Genomic DNA, 20,457 nt, shown 5'->3' on the forward strand with positions numbered 1-20,457 from the left:
GCATTGTGAGCTTGTAGTTCTGCTATTTTCAAATGGCCGAAATGTATAAAGGGCTGAAGTGGTTAATGTGTGTTTTGTAACAATAATCAAAATCTGCAAAGTAACTAGTAACTAAAGTTTCCAAATAATTGTAATGGAGTAAAAGCACAATATTTGGTTCTGAAATGTAGTGGAGTAGAAGTAAAAGTATTGAAAATTGGGAAGAGTAAAAAATACCTCAAAATTGTACTTAAGTACAGTACTTGAGTAAATGTACTTAGTTACTTTACACCACTGGATGTTGGGGTATGGTGTACGTGTACTGTATGTGTTTTTTTTATACAGTTTGTACTGTAGTGGGTGAGTGAGCATTCCCCTCTAGACACTGTGGGAAGGAAGCCAGTGCATGGCAGCATCATTGTGTGGGCTTCTCAGTTCAGTGAAGGGGACAATTTGATATTTTCTTCGGTCCTTCCCTTTAACCCTTTCAATCCGGGAACGCATCTGTGTCATTGTAAGATTTATTTGGGCTATTCTAAAGAATAGCAGATATACAAGCTCATAGCGCGGCACCGAGTGCCGCGCTATGAGCTTGTAGATCTGCTATTCTTTTGAAAAAATCATGAAGATTCGTGCAAATCTTTGAATCTAAAGCGAACATTTGTAACTCAAATCTTTCCTTCCGGGGGGTCCCTGGAACAACATATTTTGAGATCGGGGTCCGCGCCCAAATACATAATCTAAAAATGTTTTCTAAATCCTAACAGTATGTTGCTACTGTATATCAGTGGTGCTCCAACTTTTCCATGTTCAGGACCCCCAAAATGTATTTGGCTGCGGACGCCCATCTCAAAATATGTTGTTCCAGGGACCCCTATAAGCACAGATCAAAGTTAAAAATGTTCGCTTTAAAAACATAGATTCAAAGAATTGCACACATTTTCCAAAAATGTTCAAAAAATAGCAGATCTACAAGCTCATAGCGCAGCACTCGATGCCGCACTACGAGCTTGTAGATCTGCTATTTTTGAATAGCCAAAGAAATCTTAAAATGACACAGATGCGTTCCTGGTCTTAATGGGTTAAGCCACAGCTTGGCTGAGGGAACTCTCCCCAAAAGGCCTCTTCTGCGGTGGCTGGCAGAATCCTGCTACATGATCTAAAACCAATTTCACTATTTGAATAAGCTAACACTTCTTTTTTTTTTCTTCTTATCTTCCCCTTGCAGTCCAAAAAAATCCAGGCTCAACTGAAAGAACTGCGCTATGGGAAAAAGGATTTAATTTTTAAGGTAAGCTCAAACTGAAGGTGGGTGGTCTTTGTAACAGTTCCAGACTGGAGCTAGACACAGGTACCAGGACCACCTGGATAGAGTGATCCTATCAGGGATACAACTTCATTTAAATCACTCTACCCAAACCTACCACAATTTCCCCAGGACTCAGTTTCACTCATGTTAAATCTTGTCCTCTATTTCCTAAACAATGATGAGTATGTGGATAAATAACCTGAACTGTGTAGGATTAAGTTGATCTGCAATAATACTTCAGATATCAAGAAACCATAACAAGAAGAAAACAAAAAAAAAGAACATGAAGCTCTAGCCTGATGTTTTTTCACACTTTTAGAGCAAACGTAGACATATTCTTATAACGTCCATAAAAGACACATTTTAAGTACTTCCTGTCAAACGCAAACATACCCTGTGATGACATAGGCCTTATGAATAACTATGAATCATTCCCATGGCTCGTGTTCCTCCACTCCCACCTGCTTCTCATTAGGGAGACACTCTTGGTCTGCTACAGTACGTTGTTTATCCAACTCAAGATGACAGCCAGACGGTGCATTACTCATTTTAAACTTGAACAGTACGTTACAATTATGTATCTGAAAACATTTGAGGTGAGAAATAAGCCATGCAGTGCATAAACGTGCGTCATGCAGTGCCTCTCTGCGTGACGAGACACAAACGACAGTCAGCTGTGTTGTGTGTAGAGCCTATGATCCCATAGCCCGAGACTGTGATTGGTTAAGCCAAAACACGCCCCTGTTCTGACCAAAGCTTAGTAAAAAAGTTAGCAATAAAGCACAGGATCAGCTGATACCTAGAACTCAGCCCATTGATTGGACTCCAATCAGCACAAATCACCCCATACATTTGGGCCAGTTTGGCCTATCTACCCTAGTTGGGTCTATTTGGGTCTTATCAGCCTTTTCTTTGGGTGATTCAATGTTAACGCATGTGCTGTTATGGGGCGGAGTCACATTTAAATACAGCACAAAACCCCACTCCAGCACCTGCCTCGGTTGCATGCCTAGCTAATCATTAAACTTTCAGCCCCAGCCACTGTTGTTCTGCTACAGTAGCCTACGTTGTTTATCCAACTCAAGATGACAGCCAGACGGTGCATTGCTCATTTTAAACTTGAACAGTACATTACAATTATGTGTCTGAAAACATTTGAGGTGAGAAATAAGCAATGCGGTGCATAAACGTGCGTCAGCAGTGCCTCTCTGTACGACGAGACACAAACGACAGTCAGCTGTTATTGTTTTTCATTATGTATGTATTTTTTATGTTTTATACGCTGTTATCAGGGCGTCCTTGAAAAAGAGAGCTTGGGCTCCCCTGAATAAGTAAAGGAAAAATAAAGCGTCCTTGGATCGAATCGCGACGGAGGTGAGCGAGTCGCCGTGACGAACACTGCGAAGTGAGCTTCGGCCGACTCAGCGCCGTCCGAGTTATGTCCCGATAGAGACGGAATCGTAAATCATGTTTTGGCACAGCTGCCTATCAAAGTGACTACTGGCCAATCATAGCGTGTCTTTTCCGGCCAATCACAGCACATATTTTCCGGCCAATCACAGCGCGTCTTTTACAGGACGTGGACAGGTCACGTGACAGCACATGCCTTAACATTGAATCATCGAAAGAAAAGTCTGATAAGACCCAAATAGACCCAGTTGGGTATAGTTGGGGTTATCTATGGGCTGATAACGTGGAGATCGGCTGACAGGATATACTATAAAAATGTTTTTATTCTGATTAAAAACATGGCAGGCTCGTAAGCCACGCAGCTGCAGCTTATCAAATTAATATGTGTTGGATCTAGGTCTGAGAGACACACGGTCGGAAACGGAAGGCCTACAAATTCACGCTCACTTTTGAGATAGCACCGTTACTCGAGGTGCGTTAGAACGATGAACTGCAGCTGCCAATGCAATCCCTATGAGAGGATATGAGAATTAGCCTACTTTTAAAATATTCCTACATTAACTGGAGACAATATTGATTTAAATAAAAATATGTTTCCAAATGTATGGAGTGTCTTTGTCAACATATCGTCTTGTTTTCTTAATAGTTGATGTGTTTCACATTTAATTTGCCACTTTAACGAGTTACCCATAATGTTAACACAGCAGAGGGCAAACGGCAGACAGACAAGTTGTCGGATTTCAGTGACATCACTGTCTTTACGAGCGCCGACCAGTGGCGTACCCATTGTAGAGGAAGGACAGGCGGTCACCTGGCCAACTAAGATCTCGCCTCCCCTAGAAACCCCAAACAACCCGAAAATGTTGAAAAACATATTGAAAACGGCCACTTTCGCCGGTTTTCTGGGTATTGAAAACCTCAAGGGATGCGTCCGTGAAGTATATACCATGCGACCACTTAAAACGTAAGATTTCAGAAGCTAGAACTTTTGACACACTGATGGAGTATATTATAGTATATTGTGGGTAGTATATCGAGATGACAGATATGGGACATTAAAAAGGATAAATTAAACAAATGGGACAGTTTATTAGAACACAAAAAAAATCGCTACAGCTCAGTAGTTAACCAGTGAAATTACGGTATTTTACAATGCCTCTCATAGAGATTGCATTGAGAGCTGCAGTTCAACGGACCTCGAGTAGCGGCGATGTGTCAAAAGTGGGCGTGAATTTGTAGGCCTTCCGCTTCCGGCGGAAGGCCTACAAAACTACAAGCTATGAGCTTGTAGTTCTGCTATTTAAAAAAAAATCGTGGAACATGTGTGCAAATCATTGAATGTATATGTTTTAAAGCGAAAGTTTTTAACTCAAATCTTTGCTTCTGGGGGATTCTACAAATGTCTTCTAAATCCTAACTGTTCCTAAATCCTGTTTTTTTTTTTAAAAACGTTGCTATAATCAGTGGTTCTCAAACGTTTTCATGTCAAGGACCCCCAAAATTATATGAATTTGGCCGCGGACCCCCATCTCAAAATATTTAGTTCCAAGGACCCACAGAAGCAAATATTTGAGTAAAAAATGTTACCTTTTTAAAATATATATTCAAAGACTTGCGCAAATTTTTACGATCTTTCAAAAATGGCAGATCTACAAGCTCATAGCGGGGCACTCGGAGCTTGTAGATCTGCTAGTTTTGAATGGCCAAAGAAGTCACAACGATGCGTTCCCGGTCTTAATGGGTTAAATGGCTGTGAAATTGGCACTCATTGGAACATTTAATTTCAGTCGTGTATATGCGTGAAATATCAGCTTGGGTGATGAAATGCATGCTTCACCGCACAACACCATCTCTATTATAAGGACTAAGTGCTCTTGTATCTCAACTCTGGCATCATAATGAGTGGCTTTTACCAGTACAGAGGCTGACCTTCAGGCTGTTGTTTGCATTGCTGAGGTTGACAAATGTCAGTTGACATTCTGCCACAATACCATGCAGTAACTGACTGTCATTTAATAAATGTACCATTTGATCCTCTCAGACCCATCATTTATAAAGCTTTCTCAAAAGGTGACAGAAATGAATAAAAAATGGCTCATTCCTCATCTGGCTTTATATGCTGCTTGTGCAATGGCTGAATATATTGTTCCAGGGTATTCATTTATTATTCTATTCATGGTCTGTGGATGATTGATTGATGCCTTGACTTCTGGTGTCACAGGCTGTAAATCCTTCATCACTAAATCCAGGCTTTGATTGTAAAAAAAAAAAAAAAAAAGGGGGTAAGAAAGAAGAACATTTTTAAAAGAAAGAACAAAAGACAAATAACTGGAAGTACTGCTGTTTTTACACAAGTTTTCAAATGAATAAAAATCTTTCGAAAACAGCAGATCTACAAGCTTGTAGATCGGCTATTTCAAATGGCCAAAATGTATAGGGCTGAAGTGGGTAATGTAGGTTTTGTTATAAATATAAGTTACTAAAGTTTTCAAATAATTCTAATGGAGTAAACGTACAATATTTGCCTCTGAGATGTAGTGGAGTAGAAGTAAAAGTACAGAAAATTGGAAATACTCTAATAAATTAAAAGTTACTCAAAATTGTACTTACAGTAAGTACAGTACTTGAGTAAATGTATTTAGTTACTTTCCACCACTGATGGTTCCATTAAGTCAGGTCCTCAGAAAAAGGAAAAGACGCTTCATTGCCCAGAAGGCAGTGATGAAATGACCAGTGGAGGAGAGAGAGAGCAGTTATAGAGTCATTGAAGATAATGATGACGATACCATCAGCCTTGCAGGAGTCATTCAGAGTTCAGACACCTGACTGTGACACTTCTCAAATGTATATGGCTGTCGCCACCATGTCATTTCAGTTGACCTTTAACAACTCTTTCACTGCCAGACTTGTTTCTGGCTGCGTGTACCCATTGCCAGCGATTTTTACATTTTTATTACCTTTTGAAGTAGTCACAGAATATTTATCTCCAGTATGATCAATCCCCTGATAGTTGGTAATCACGGGGTGTTGATCACTTGTGCTTCCGCGGGAAGAAATGCCATCGCCTTCGCCCGCCCGCTTGTTGTAGGCCGTTGAAAATAGGACGACTCTTCCAAAATACACAGGAGGTGAGATCCATACCATTTCCCAAAGATGTTAAACAGGTCAATGGAGCAGTAAATCTTGGGATCACGTGATCTCCCGGATCTGTGTGCATCTGGGGATGAAATGGTCACTCAAATGTTAGAGAAAAGTCGTCCTTGGCAGTGAAAGAGTTGTCATGGAAACAATTGTGATTATTGCATTGTTGGCATTGGACATTGGTATACAAATCACATTTCTGTTTAAGTAAACAACAATTGCACAGTGCAGCAGATATGACCAGTATCAATAACCAAAATAAATCATGTATAAAGTACTATGCCAAACACAGGCCATATATTTGATAATGTTATACTGTACTTCACAGTGCATTCTTTTGCATTTTTGACAAGTTTTGCCCTAAATACCGTTATAGAAATAACGCTGGAAATATGACATTTCTGTAAATTTAATCTACACAGGATGCTACAACTAAACCACTATCACAGATACCGACTTTAGAATAAACCCGAGCAATATCAATGCCAAAGGTTTTCAGCAGAAGTTATTAAGAAAAAGATGTAGTTTTGCTACAGTAGGTAAAAGCAGCAAGCATGAGATAAAGGCTGTGCCTCAGTCTCTCACGACTCAAACCCACACAGTCCCAGCACACCTGAACACTGGGAGAAGGACGTTACTCATTGGCAAGATCAGTCACAACAATACAAACTTTGGAGAAATGTTTGTGTGTCAGAATTCTCCTGTGAGACATTTGGCAGTGACTGCATTCAGAGACAGGAGGGCCCATTTCACACTTTCAAACCAACAGCCTGCGGTGGTGACACTTCACAATTCACCCGTAGCACCGATTCTTCCCATCTGACACCAAATGACATTGCACGCCTGTCTCCCCCCCATGAGTTCTCACCTATTTCAGGTCTGTTCAGGCGCAGAACGACACCTCGCCTCTGTACCAGCTTTGATCTGCAGCGAGCTCACTGCGCTCCTCGCGTGAATAGACAGCAGTGGTGGAAAACATACTTAAATGTTTTACTTAAGTATAAGTATCAATACTGCAATGTAGAAATACAAGTAAAAGTCCGGAATTCAAAATGTACTTGAGTAAAAGTACAGAAGTTTTGGTATCAAAATGGACTTAAAGTACCAAAAGTAAAAGTACTTATTATGCAGAATGTCCCATTTCACGAGTTTTAAAATAGCTATTTTCAAATGGCCGAAATGTATATAGGGCTGAAATGGTTACTGTATGATTGGAATACTAATCAAAATCTACTAGTAACTAACGTTTTCAAATAATTGTAGTGGAGTAAAAGTACAACATTTGCCTCTCAGATGTAGTGGAGTAGAAGTAAAAGTACTGAAAATTGGAAATACTCCACTAAAGTAAAATACCTCAACATTGTACTTAAGTACAGTACTTGAGTAAATGTACTACTGATAGACAGACGACAGACAGACAGACAGACAGACAGACAGACAGACAAGCCCACCGCCAGTAAAAGCCAGGCGCTCTATCTGTACACTGAGCTTGTAGATGAGTTATTTTCGGCAAAGAGATTTGGTTTAGAGGGGAAACGGGAAGAGGCCGGGTATAGACCCCTGAGGGACCCCGGTGTTTCAGGGAACTCATAGATAGCAAGGATCAGTCTAAGGTCAGTCAGTACCAACGTGGCGGTTCACTCAACACAATGACCTTGTGATGATGCTGTGTGTAACGGGAGAATACACACGCACAAACGCTCGTTCGTGACGCACAAACGCGTGTTGCTGAAAAAGATGACCCTGGATAAATGAAAATTCAAATAACAACGTTACAAACACACACACACACACACACACACACACACACACACACACACACACACACACACACACACACACACACACACACACACACACACACACACGTTCTTCAGGTCTTAGAAGACAAACTGAGAAAGCTTTTATGGCCACTCAGTTTTTTTCCATGAAAGTTCACCCTCCTCAATCAAAAACACCCGGAACACATTATTAACTAAGTATCTAAATCCTTCTGTTAGACTAACACCAGTAACAACACTCACTGCTATTTTCCCTACTTGATATCTACTCCAAACATCAAAAGCTTTCACAGCTGCTTTTATTGCTGATGATTCAACTGTTATCCCACGGCTGAAACATTAATAATTTATTCTTTCAGCCAAATGTAAGTTCATGGCAAAGAGACTCTGATGCCAATTACTAAGTGCCAGTTCCTAATGATATAGCAGCCATGTCTTTGAAATATGTAAATTAAACACCCCTCTATCTTTTTCAAATTACACAGCCATATGCACACACAGGGAACAGCCTTTTGTTGACCTGTCTGTATCCTTATAGTCCTTATCTCCCTGAAAGTAATTCAGGTCAGAGAGCAATGAATACTTACTGTCTCTCAGTTGCCATTTGCTACAGAGACACTATGTACGAGCCTTTGTGCTCATGATTAAAGAACTCCTCAAATTTAATTCCCTTGGATTCCCTCTCGAGCTTCAGTCTGACAGCTACGAAAGGCTTTCTGAGATACGGCTCAAATTCCCTGTAATGGAAAAAGGGGCCTTACGGGAGAACGATCTGATGCTTCTCTTTCCTGGAAAACTGTTGCCCCGTCCTTGACTGTTAACCACAGAGTGAAAACTTAAATACCTAATGCGTAATACAGTAATACAGTAATCAAGTACACCCCGAGGGGTGTGTTCACCACTGCAATTAACACTTGGCTGCGAGGAATAATCCCAGTAGGAATCAAGGTCAAGATACTATAACCGTACCTCTGCCCGAAGACATTGCAATAAAAATGTGGCATTGAATTCAAAATGATCAAATTCTCATCAGCATTGTTTGCTCCGGGATGTTTGGCCGTGGGTGTTTATGGATGGAGGCCAGTATTGTGTATCACTTCATAAAACATGTTCTGTAAACATTCACAACCGCAGGTCACCATCATAACCTTTATTTCAACTCGGGGTACAGTTGAGGGGTAGGCCGAGGTCATCACTAAGGCCAGTGTTGCATAGATTGTGCTCGCCAGTTATGAGTGCTATGCCTATACTACTGTAATACAACAGTGTCACTTGCCAAAAGAAAACAGACTAAACTAGCAACATGTCTCAGTAGGCTATATGGTAAAATCCTCAGGGCCCTATTTTGACGATTGATCATGACGGAGATCTCCGTCAATGGCAGGGAATGTGTTAACTTGCGTGTTGGGTGTGTTTCAATGGCAGTTTTACTATCTACAGGACGCATTATGTTGGTGGATTTGTTAGCGCCTGCCGCAACACGCCCTGAAATAGTCAAGCGTCTGTTTTGGGCATTATATACCGGGGCGGCAGTGGCTCAGGGGTAGAGTGGCCAGGTAGAGTTCGATCCCGGGCTCCCCCAGAGTTAGTGTGGAAGTGTCCTTGAGCAAGACGCTGAACCCCTAATTGCTCCCGATGAGCAGGTTGGTGCCTTGCATGGTTTCTTCCGCCATCGGTGTGTGAATGTGTGTGTGAATGGGTGAATGTAATGCACAATCTACGTAAAGCGCTTTGGATAAAAGCGCTATATAAATGCACCATTTACCATTTATATGACTTAAACCAATCAGAGTATCGGCCTTTAATAACTAGCTGCACCCGGCGTGAGGTGTAATCATATGGCGGAGATCAGAGGACGCACAGAACACTTTTCCAGCGTGTCCTCGTGCATGAAGTGAAAGCTCACAAGCTTGAGATCTATGGGAGCAACATTAATGTGATAATTATTGTGATAATGATGTCAGGAGACATGGGGGGAAAAGGTTCTCTGCTCACCAAAACATTGAAACGAGAGATGTCTAAACGCAGTGCATGGCCGTTACATGTGGTCAGAATCACTGTATCTTAATGTTTCACGTCCAACAGATATCTGTGATACAGTATCTTGACAGATCAACTTAATATTCACATGCTCATTCACAGTTAGGTTATTATATTAATGCATGCTAATGCCAGTGATCGGGTCAAAAATGACTTTGTATCACACACGCACACAGACACACAGACACACGCATGCACGCACGCACGCACGCACACACACACACACACACACACACACACACACACACACACACACACACACACACACACTCATACTCACACTCACACTCACACTCACACTCACACTCACACACAGACACACACACAGTCCTATCTACATACATACATACATACACACACGTACATACACGCACTGTATGTACATACATACATACACGCACTGTATGTACATACATACATACAGTGCGTGCGTGCGTGCGTGCGTAGTAGGATGATGTCGTTGGGAACACATACCTTCGGTTGTTTACAAATGTAACCACATGGGTCAATTTGGTTACATTTGTACATTGTCAGAGTTATGATTGGATTATCCTCGATCTCCAGGCTTTTATTTTCCTTCGTGTTTTTTTTTGTGCAAAAATAAGAGCCTGGACCAGCCTGTTGATGATCCTGGGATAGGAAGTGGGTGATTTCCCCAACCAACCAGAATGCAGTGGGCGTCGCTCCAAATGTTGTGACGTCAGGGCTCTAAATGCTGCACATTGTGGAGGAGGAGGGGCGCGGGGGCGGGAGCACAGATCGGTGAACCAATGGGATCCGGCGGATTCTCTCTCAGGAGATTTTGAACCCACCCCTCTAGACAGGATATCAGATGCGCTAGGGTAGCCTATAATTGGATCAACTATCACTGAAGAGTTCACAGTGTATCGTATTAGAACTAGTCAGTTCACTGACCGAAAATCTTTTTTCAATGTATTGTTCAGAACATTGTTGGATTGAATAATTAATAGTTCTATTAATCTCAATTCCACTTCTTCTTAGTCAGCTTGATTATGTTCAGGAAGTTCAACTAATCCAAGTAATTAATGTAATGTGTTTGTCCCTGTTACTGAGAGTTGGGCCGTGAATGGTTTTCAAGGTGGCTCTGAATGAAACCCTAGCAAATCCTTTAATTGCCCTTTGGCTACTATTTCACCTGTATCTCTATGACATGTTAAATGAAATTTCACTAAATCATTTTAAATCCTAAAATCATATTAGGCCCTGGTAATAGATTTGTCCCTACAGTGGAACTGGAATGATAATACACTGTGCGCCGACTGCATTGCCCCCGTTAGTTAGATGTAAGTTAACTGTAAAGGTCATTACACATTGGAGGCGATGCAAATAAACGACCCCGAAAATGCGCCGGGAAAAAAATCGCCTCCCTTGTGTGAGACCTATGTGTTAAGACCTACACATGAACCCATCATCTATGTTAACTGGTGCCTTAATACAGTATTAGGCTTATGACCTTTATTCAAATTGCTTTTTACAATGTGCATTACATTCACCCATTCACTCTCTCTCTCTCTCTCTCTCTCTCACACACACACACACACACACACACACACACGCTCTCTCTCTAATGGCTGAATAAACAATGCAATGCACCAACCTGCTCGAGTGCACGAGTTAGTTCAACTGAAGTTTGTCCTGAAGAAGTGTGTTGCTGCTCTCACAGAGACTTAGAAAAAGTCAGGCAAAAAGTGATGAGCAGCAGTATAAGATAAGGGTGAATCTCAGTCCTTTGTGCTACAGAGATATTTCATTATTAATAACTGTGGGTGAGAGGAGAGCAGGGATGGAGAAATGCTGTGTTTGCACAGTACAGTACAAGTACAAGAGGACTCAATTGTTTCTAACGTCTATGTCTTACTTCAGGGCCAGCAGCTAATGGACCTGGAGCACAAGCTAACCATCGCAAAGGAGGAGCTGGAGAAGACGGCTCTCGACAAGGTGGATACAACTCAAATAATAATCTGCTTTTTATGTTCGCTGTTTGACATTCTCTCCTGAACTATTAGTTAGTTTTGTTTCGCAGCTCGGAGGATTTAAAGCGTCTGGCTGATATCTGATCTGTTTGAATAAATGCATGAATACGGGAGGTCAAACATCTGATTCATTTTGATGATGGATATGTAGGAATAGACAGAGACTTTGTGAAGAGAGAGGTTTATTATTAATAAATAAGAGCAAGGTGATGAGGCTGCAGCATACTACAAAACTTTTTTTCGGCTTGGGCAGGGCTTCCCGAATCAAGGAAAGTTTGGCGAGGACGAAACAGTTTTATACGCCCTGCCAATGGGGGGGGGGGTTACCAGCAAATCTTTGCTTCTGGGGCGTCCTTGGAACAAAATATTTTGAGATGGGGGTCCGCGACCAGATACATATCATTTTGGGGGTCCTTGACATGAAAAGGTTTGAGAACCACTGCGTTAGACCCCGCCCACTGTACAGCACATGCTGGATAAGGATAATTCCTTTTAACAGGTCGTTCATGAAAGTCCTTGCGGTCTTGTTTAATGAGAACCTGTGAGCAATTAGGGGTTAAGAGTCTTGCTCAGGGACGAATTTCATTTCATCGACACATATGCTGACCTGGCCTGGAATCGAACCTAGGGCAACCAAGGCCTCTGGCTCTCTAGGCGGGCTCACTAACCACTCAGCTATGGCCGCCCCATATGGAATGAAGATTTTACGACGTATCAACCTCGTGCTTTGACATAATTTGTCTCTTAGATTTTGTTTCTGCCAACAGACACAGTTGAGAGAGTTTGTGCTATCTCTTTCTCCATTCATTAATTGCCATCTGGTGGTGCGTGTGTGTGTGTGTTGTCCCGTAGAGCAGATTTATCAGCAGCCAAACTTGTTGCTGACAGGTTGCGGTAATAAAACAATATGTGACCACGTAATGCATGGGGGCCTGCGGCCATTTTTCAGCGCTTTTCAATATCACAATACAGAATGTAAGCTTTTAAATGATTATTCATTGAAATCTGAAAATATTTGTTATTTTGTTTGTTTATTTTGACCTGACCGAAGACAAAAATACGTTCTTATTTGGTTGGGGTTTGACCGTATGATGCATTATACTTTAATAAAAGTAGACAATACGGTTTAAGTGATTATAACACTTATGCCCAATCACAGTAGTAGGATATCCCCAAATCCCAGAACATATATAGTGTCACATCACAATATCAATATTATATCAATACTGCATATTACCCAGCCCTACTCGTTCTTTTAGGCAGGCAACAATGTTGTACTGTGGAGTATAAATGAGGTTTAACTCCCCCACAGTTGATGGATGGATGGACGGACGGACGGACAGGAAGGACACATATAAAAAGAAGAATAATCCTCTCGTGTATAATCTTGTTTTATGTCACAGGAGTCTCAAATGAAAGCATTGAAGGACACGGTTCATATCTGCTTCTCAGCCGTGCTACACAACCAGCCCAGCGGAGCTCACAGGTTCCCCTTGTTCACCTCGCCTCACCTGCTGAGATACCCATCTCTACTCAACAGCTCCAGAGTCACCTTCCAGCAGCCTCACGCCAAGGTACTTGATGCACGTAATTGCCTATTCTGGGCATATAGGCGAACATTGTGTATCTGAAAATAACACATCTACAAGCTTGTAGATCTGCTATTTTCGGCAAAGAGATGTTGGGCCCTATGTTCGCCAGGGCCTTACCCATTATCCCTAAACTTCTTTGCCATTTTTTACTATTTTTAAAAACATTTTCAAATAGTTCAAATCGCCAATCTACAAGCTCACAACGTGTCAATGTAGATCGGCTATTTGAACTATTTGATCATCTTTTTAAAAATAGTAAAACATGGCAAAGAAGTTTAGGGATAATGGGTGAGGCACCGGCGAAAATAGGGCCCCTAGTGTAGAGAGAAAAAGGAGGGGACCAAGTACATACCCCTGGAGGACCCCAATCAACTACGGTTGAAGTGGATAACCACTCAAGTCGTGTGAGACAACGTGTGAGAATAAGGAATGTTGGAACAGTGTTGAATGTGTATATATCAGAGAGAGAGAGAGAGAGAGAGAGAGAGAGAGAGAGAGAGAGAGAGAGAGAGAGAGAGAGAGATTTATTCTTGCCTATAATGACATGCCTAGATATCCATTCAACCCAGCACACTTCAGTGCTCCCATCATATTCATGAACACACTGTCTCTATGCAATATCACTTAACGTTTTAGACAATTATCAGCTCCCATTGAAGAGGCCGTTTGTCACTCTGATGTACCTCTGCACACGGAAACGGTCCGGGTCAAAATGACTAACGAAGAACATAGTCAGGCAAACACAATCTCAGAAAGTGTTCCGAATAATAACATGTTGAAACCAAGTAGCAGTCATACTAATTTATGTCATTCTTTCTCTCAGCTCTATAGCTGTGGAAGTAAGACCCCATTTATTTCCAAGTATAATGGAGTTTCTGTATAGTCTAGGACTTTTTTCTCTATTAAATTAAAGGTGAGACACACACTTTGTTTGGAACCGCTCAAAGTCAATGTCACCGAGGGCCTCGCAGAACACCCACAGATTAATCCTTTTTTATGGGCAAAACAAAGGTGAAAACAAAGAATGGAAATAGGATTACTGTATGCTGTTTGCACGCGTACACGCATGCACACAGAGATTCTATGCATTTATAGGTAGCTTTTCCACAGCCATTTCACAGAACCCGACAGACTTTCCAAATGGAATTGGAATGTGCTGAATATATACCTACTATTACATTTGTTTCTCGAATATAGTGTACAGTATATCATCAATGGCTCTCTGTGCCCTGCCAAGCAGCACTATTCAGAGACTGTGTTGGTTTTGATTTCAGAACAGCAGTCACGTTTAATCCAATAAGACCGGGAACACATTTTAGATTTCTTTGGCTATTCAAACAGGTCTACAAGATCTATAAGCTCATAACACAGCACTCGGTGCCGCGCTATGAGCTTGCAGATCTGCTATTTTTGTTTTTTAATCTATCTTGAAAATTCTTAGAATCTTTGAATATATACATTATCTTTAAGCAAACATTTTTACTCAAATCTTTGCTTCTGGGGATTCTACAAATGTCTTCTAAATCCTAACAGTTTTTTAAAAAACATCATGTTGCTATATTATCAGTGGTCCTCAAACTTTTTTCATGTCAAGCACCCCCAAAATGTATTTGGCCGCGGACCCCCATCTCAAAATAAGTTGTTCCAGGGACCCCCAGAAGCAAAGATTTGAGTTGAAAATGTTTGCTTTAAAAATATATACAGTATATTCAAAGATTTGCACACATTTTCACGATTTTTCAAAAATAGCAGAGCGCGGCACTCGGTGCCGTGCTATGAGCATGTAGATCTTCTGTTTTTTGATAGCCAAAGAAATCTGAAAATGACGCAGATACGTTCCCGGTCTTAATGGTTTAAATCATCAAGTCAGCCCCAGCACTGCAGCGTCTTATCAACTGAACCCGTTGCACGGTTTTGTCTCTAAGAGGCTTTTCTCTCCTTGATTCAGTCAGAAACTTGCTTGAATGCCTCAGAGCTTCGACACGCCAGAACAAAGGGCTTTTTTTCCCTTACAACTCTGTTCTGAGCACGCTCCAGTGCCACCGTAAACATTACCGACCGTATCCGCCGCTGTTACAACCGTCCCCCAATGGCACGGTGACGATCACGTTTGTGAATGAACAAACCAGGGAAAAACTAAACAATTGCTGGAAACATCTTACCCTCGTCATTTTGTACTGTATATCTCTCCCCAGAATGTTTTTAAAACATCAAAGTTGGTATGGTGATTTTCATTTTATACATTGTCAGATACTTGAATGTGTCCTTATATTATCATCACTTTACCCAAATACAGCTCAAGTGGAGTTAGGAGCTTTTTGAACTTTGATGTGGAGATGTTGTTGTTTTGTCCATCTTTGATTAGAACGACAAAGTCAGATGAAAAACAAATCTAAGTTGGAGTCAGGTGGTTTGTACGACAGTTTGAGGATCCAATGCAGTTTAGTCGGAAACACTTCTTAATACTTTTCATTGGTTCAATATTTGTAAAACCCACAAACAGATGTAAAGGGTGTTCAATAGCACTGATTTATATATATCTTTTAAAGTATAAAAATGGAGAAAGTCGGTATTTTTATCATTATTATTATTAATGCTGTTACAATGTCTGTGGAAACCAGAACAAAAGAATTGTACTCTTCTGTTCTCATACAAAATATATAACAAATAAATATACGGTCATCTTCAAGCTCACAATGTGCCACATCCACGGCTCGTTGAGAGATTATAGATCGGCTGTTTACGGTCGACCACTGAGCTTATAGATTGGCTATTTAGAGTCGATAACCCATCCTTAGTAACAGGAGCAGAAACCACTACAGGGGAAGCGCCTCGGAGGGCAGTTGATGGTTGAGTGGCTCTTCAACCATTCAGCTGTATGGCCGCCCCTATAGATCGATGAGCTCATAGATCGGCTATTTATGGTCGATGCCGTTGTACGACGGAGCGTAAATTAGGCCTGTTACTGCCGTCCACTGACATAACGCCACCAAAGCGTGGCAAAGTCTGTGGCCCCAAAATCGGGGAAAGGATTGTCTCTCAAAGTCTGTGGGTTGTTTGAATGGGTTTTTGGTTAAATGCCTGAAATAAGGACTGTGGTTAACACAGGATTGAGGGATTTTCACGTTTTGTTCTGCAACATAAAATAAAATACATACAGTAAATACCCCACCCCGAATACCCCAATTTTGAAAGCTTTTTCGTGTTTCAAGTGCTAATAGGCTTAAATGCATTATGCATCATCACGCCGAACTCACAGGCATTTGTGCTGGTGACGTTCAAGCCATGCAACCATGCGGTGTAGTCCATCATTCAACACTTTTTACTTACAGCGATTGCATGTATAGCTTAAAAAATCATAGCAAGGGGTGTGTAGCGAGGCTGATGCTACCAGCCACCTCTGTGGCTGTGTTCCTCAAACACAGGGACACAGTCAAGTGGATGTTTCAAATGCATTTAATTGTAGAGAGTGGCAAGAAGGTGCTTTGTACAAGCTGTTATGACAGAGGACTCCCAAGTGGGTGCGGGGACGACTGATCTATCCTGTGTGCATCGATTAGATTGATGCACAACAGGGTTGAAGTCTCAGCCAGCTCTGAGCCCAATTAGTTTGGACTCGGGCCAGATGTGACTGCCTAAATCCGCCATCACCCACACCACAGGCTGATCACTTGTTATGTGTTAACAGTTTCATTGCCAGGCATTAATTAATGAATTATTCCGCCACGGCTACCTTATTTTGAGTCTTTTTGAAGATCCAGCAATCTTTTTTTTTCAACCCGGATGTAAACAAACAATGTCTCGACATGGAGAGACTCTTCTTTCCACTGGAACAAAAAACATTGTAACCGCGATCATCCGTTCTGTTGTTATTGGCAGTTGATATTGGCTCGTTTTCGCCAAAAAAACGCAGTCTGGGAGAAGAAATCCGAGCTAGATGTGTTTTTTTCTAAATCGCATAACATTGGAGTGGACGGGATGATTTTTTTTTGTGGATGACGTCTTTTCCGGTTCTATCCTGCTCTGGCAGTCAAGGCATCATTCATAGGTTGGCAAAGAGCGCCCTCTAGCGTAATCACTAAAAACATGATATATATATTTTTTTAATGGTCGCAATATTGTGTCTTTGGCAGTGAAGCGTTGGATTTGAAATTACGCAATATTGGCAGTCTAATGTGTTAACCCATTAAGACCTGAGGCAAAAATAGCAGATATACAAGCTCGTAGTGCGGCACTCTGTGCCGCGCTTTGAGCTTGTATATCTGTTATTCTTGAATAGCCAAAGAAATCTAAAGTGACACAGATGCGTTACAGGTCTCAATGGGTTAACTTGCAAAACTTGCATGTATCATGAACCTTTATTTGCCACAGAGCTTATTTCCGTCAATGATCCAAAATCCTGACTAGCAGACCAGTGAGCCATAATCGGCTATTAGTCCGTCTAAAACCGTATTATAACTGGTCTAACAGTGAAAGTTCGTTGATTAGCTGTCTTTTAAGCTTCTATACATAGACCGTCTGTATATATCCGTTGAAATGACAGTGTTTCAACGTCTAGGCTTAGCCTAGACGTTGAAACAGAATGCGTCCCGAAAAATACTGTGTGGTAGGAAGGTGCTAACTTCCTGCTTCGTACAGAAATGTGTCACTGAACCACTCTAATCCACAGCTGTCACTAGTGTAGCATCACCGTACAAAGCAGTGTACTGTAATGGACACTTTACATCCGGAGCAGTGGAGCACCATCACTCTTTTATATTGGAATTCCTTGCTCCTCTTTCCATTACTGTAAAGCCCAATAAATCAGCAACAAGGACGTGGGCAGAAAGGAAACCATCTCACAAACCAAAAGACAAGAAAAGAAAACCACCAGGTAGGAACGAGGAGACATTTTTATGCTAATCAAGTTATTACTTCACACTTCATTAGCATACAAATAGCGCCAGTCCATTCCTGTGCAGTTGCTAGCAGTGCTATTCTCCCCGTAGCCCCAGAACTCTCTGACAGTCTGGTTGATGAATCCAAGAGGACCTCTCATTGTAGAGCTGAGTGTGGAGCTCCATCTGTCCACACCGTCGGTGTGAGTTGGCACATCGTGCCGTTTATATCGCTGCCAAAGATGATCCAATTTAAAGACAGAAAAAGACCCAGCCCTCAATAGCACTTACTGTCCATAAAAGTATCAAGACGCTGGGTCTCAAACCGCTCACAGAGACGCTCACTGTCACCCTCTTGGCTCTTTGTTGGCGGGCAGTAAGCACCGTACCTCGTTAACAGCACCGAGGACCCTGCTTATTATGTTCTGCACAGGCAAAACAGAATGAAATCTGTTTTTGTTGTATATTTCCTGATCTACAAATGATAGAAGTATAAACGTTTTGTTTGACATATTCAAATTCATGGAGTCTGCACAGGTTATCATGAGGTTATTATTATAACATAATGAAATCAGTTTTTGTTGGATATGTCCCAAACTACTAATGATAGAAGTTTAGAACTGTTTAGTTTGACTTGACGTCATATTCATGGGGACTGCCTGGTTTATCATGACTCATGGGGTCATTATCGTTGGAGATCAAGGTATGCTAATAAACCGCTAAGAGACAGGCACATACCAGATTTACTATAGGCTGGATCTGAGGAAGGTCTGAGGGAAAGCCTGGCGGCTCGAAACGTTACCAGGTAAAATAGCATATGGGAGCCGAAAAACTGGTGAGCAGATTTTATTCTTGTATACTGAAGATCAGTGCTGTCATTGTGTCAGTGTAGCAGCACCGCACTACATCAGTGCCACACACACACACACACACACACACACACACACACACACACACACACACACACACACACACTCACACTCACACTCACACTCACACTCACACTCACACACACACACACACTTCTTATAATGTGACACGTGTGTGTGAAAAGTACGTTTTGGAGAGAGCTTTTTATCCACTGGCTGGAGGATAAAGAAAACATTTGAGCTTCATGAACACATTTACACTAACATGGGATTCATGTGTTTGAAATCCAAAGTGGATTCAAAGTGCCAGAGTGTTTGCTCACTGAGAGCTTTTACACTTCATGCTCATAGATAGAGTTAACATAATAGGATTTAAGCTCTGCTACATGCCATCGCTCTCCCTGTATGTACACACACACACGCACGCACGCACGCACGCACGCACACACACACACACACACACACACACACCCTGCCTTGTTGAAAGATGCATGTGTGTGTGGGGTTGTAGAGTGATCCTGCCAGATAGAAGTAGACTATCAATTATGTTCTTGGTGATTATACAATTGATTACTTTTTTGATGAATCAAATAATCTGAAGTACTTATTGAAGTACTTGAAATACTTAAGCTTACAGATCTGCTATTTTTGAAGGAAAAAATAAGAAAAGTAACATAACAACAAAAATAGGTTCTGGACAGAAGAACTTGCCAACCTAAAAGCTTGTAGATTGGCTATTTTTGCTTCTTATACTCAACACCGTCATACCACTAGTATGAAATTGGACATTCATTTATAAAACCAATACAACATTGGATGATTGAAACTTGAGATACAACTATTGAAATATGGAGCTAACAAGGTTTCTCTACCTGACAGCTACAAGAACGGCAGCTTGAATTATGAAACATAAAATCATCTATTCAGCTGGCGTCTTCCTGCTATCTTGACAGATGTACTGACACTATTTTTATTAAGGTTAGATTTGTTAAAAGATATGTAAAAATATGAAATATGCAGATACATGGCTTCTGCCCGACAGCTATTATTTGCAACTGGGGAAAAACAAATTGGTCCCAATCTGCCTCTTATCAGACAGATTACCTGTCAAGAGACTGTCAAGATTATTTCCGCGGGGGGGGGGGGGGAGGCTGACATTCTTTTTATTCCATTGTTTCAGCATTAAAATGCATTTTGATTTCTAGCAAGAAATGTGCATTTTATTTTCAGAATCAGCTGTGACCCCTGTTAACTTTAACAAAAGAAAATCACTTGCTGTGCCTTTATTTTTAATGTATAGGCGATACACATGTCGTGCTGCAAGCTTGTAATTTAGCTATTCTTGCTTTTTTCTTTCTTGCTTTTTTTCTTTTGTGTGTGTGTGTGGCTATTGCACACCTGGTAAACCATCCCGGTGGCGTGAATTCACATTATCATGTGTCTTCTGCAGACCTGGTCTGGCCTC

At 41.3% G+C, this 20,457-nt stretch overlaps 1 protein-coding gene across 1 annotated transcript in view; it reads left to right on the forward strand.

Annotated features, from left to right (window-relative positions):
- LOC311042678 (leucine zipper protein 2-like) overlaps positions 1-20,457 on the forward strand; it is a gene marked incomplete at both ends in the record, with an annotated part of 240,311 nt that overhangs the window by 210,326 nt on the left and 9,528 nt on the right. Inside the window, 3 exons of the mRNA XM_084053573.1 lie at positions 1,208-1,270; positions 11,545-11,619; positions 13,058-13,228. Of these exons, the coding sequence (XP_083909699.1) occupies positions 1,208-1,270; positions 11,545-11,619; positions 13,058-13,228 (309 nt within the window). The remainder of the gene's footprint in view (positions 1-1,207; positions 1,271-11,544; positions 11,620-13,057; positions 13,229-20,457) is intronic.

This window comes from Gymnoscopelus microlampas (assembly GCF_963454915.1).
Source record: "Gymnoscopelus microlampas genome assembly, chromosome: 1".
NCBI lineage: Eukaryota > Metazoa > Chordata > Actinopteri > Myctophiformes > Myctophidae > Gymnoscopelus > Gymnoscopelus microlampas.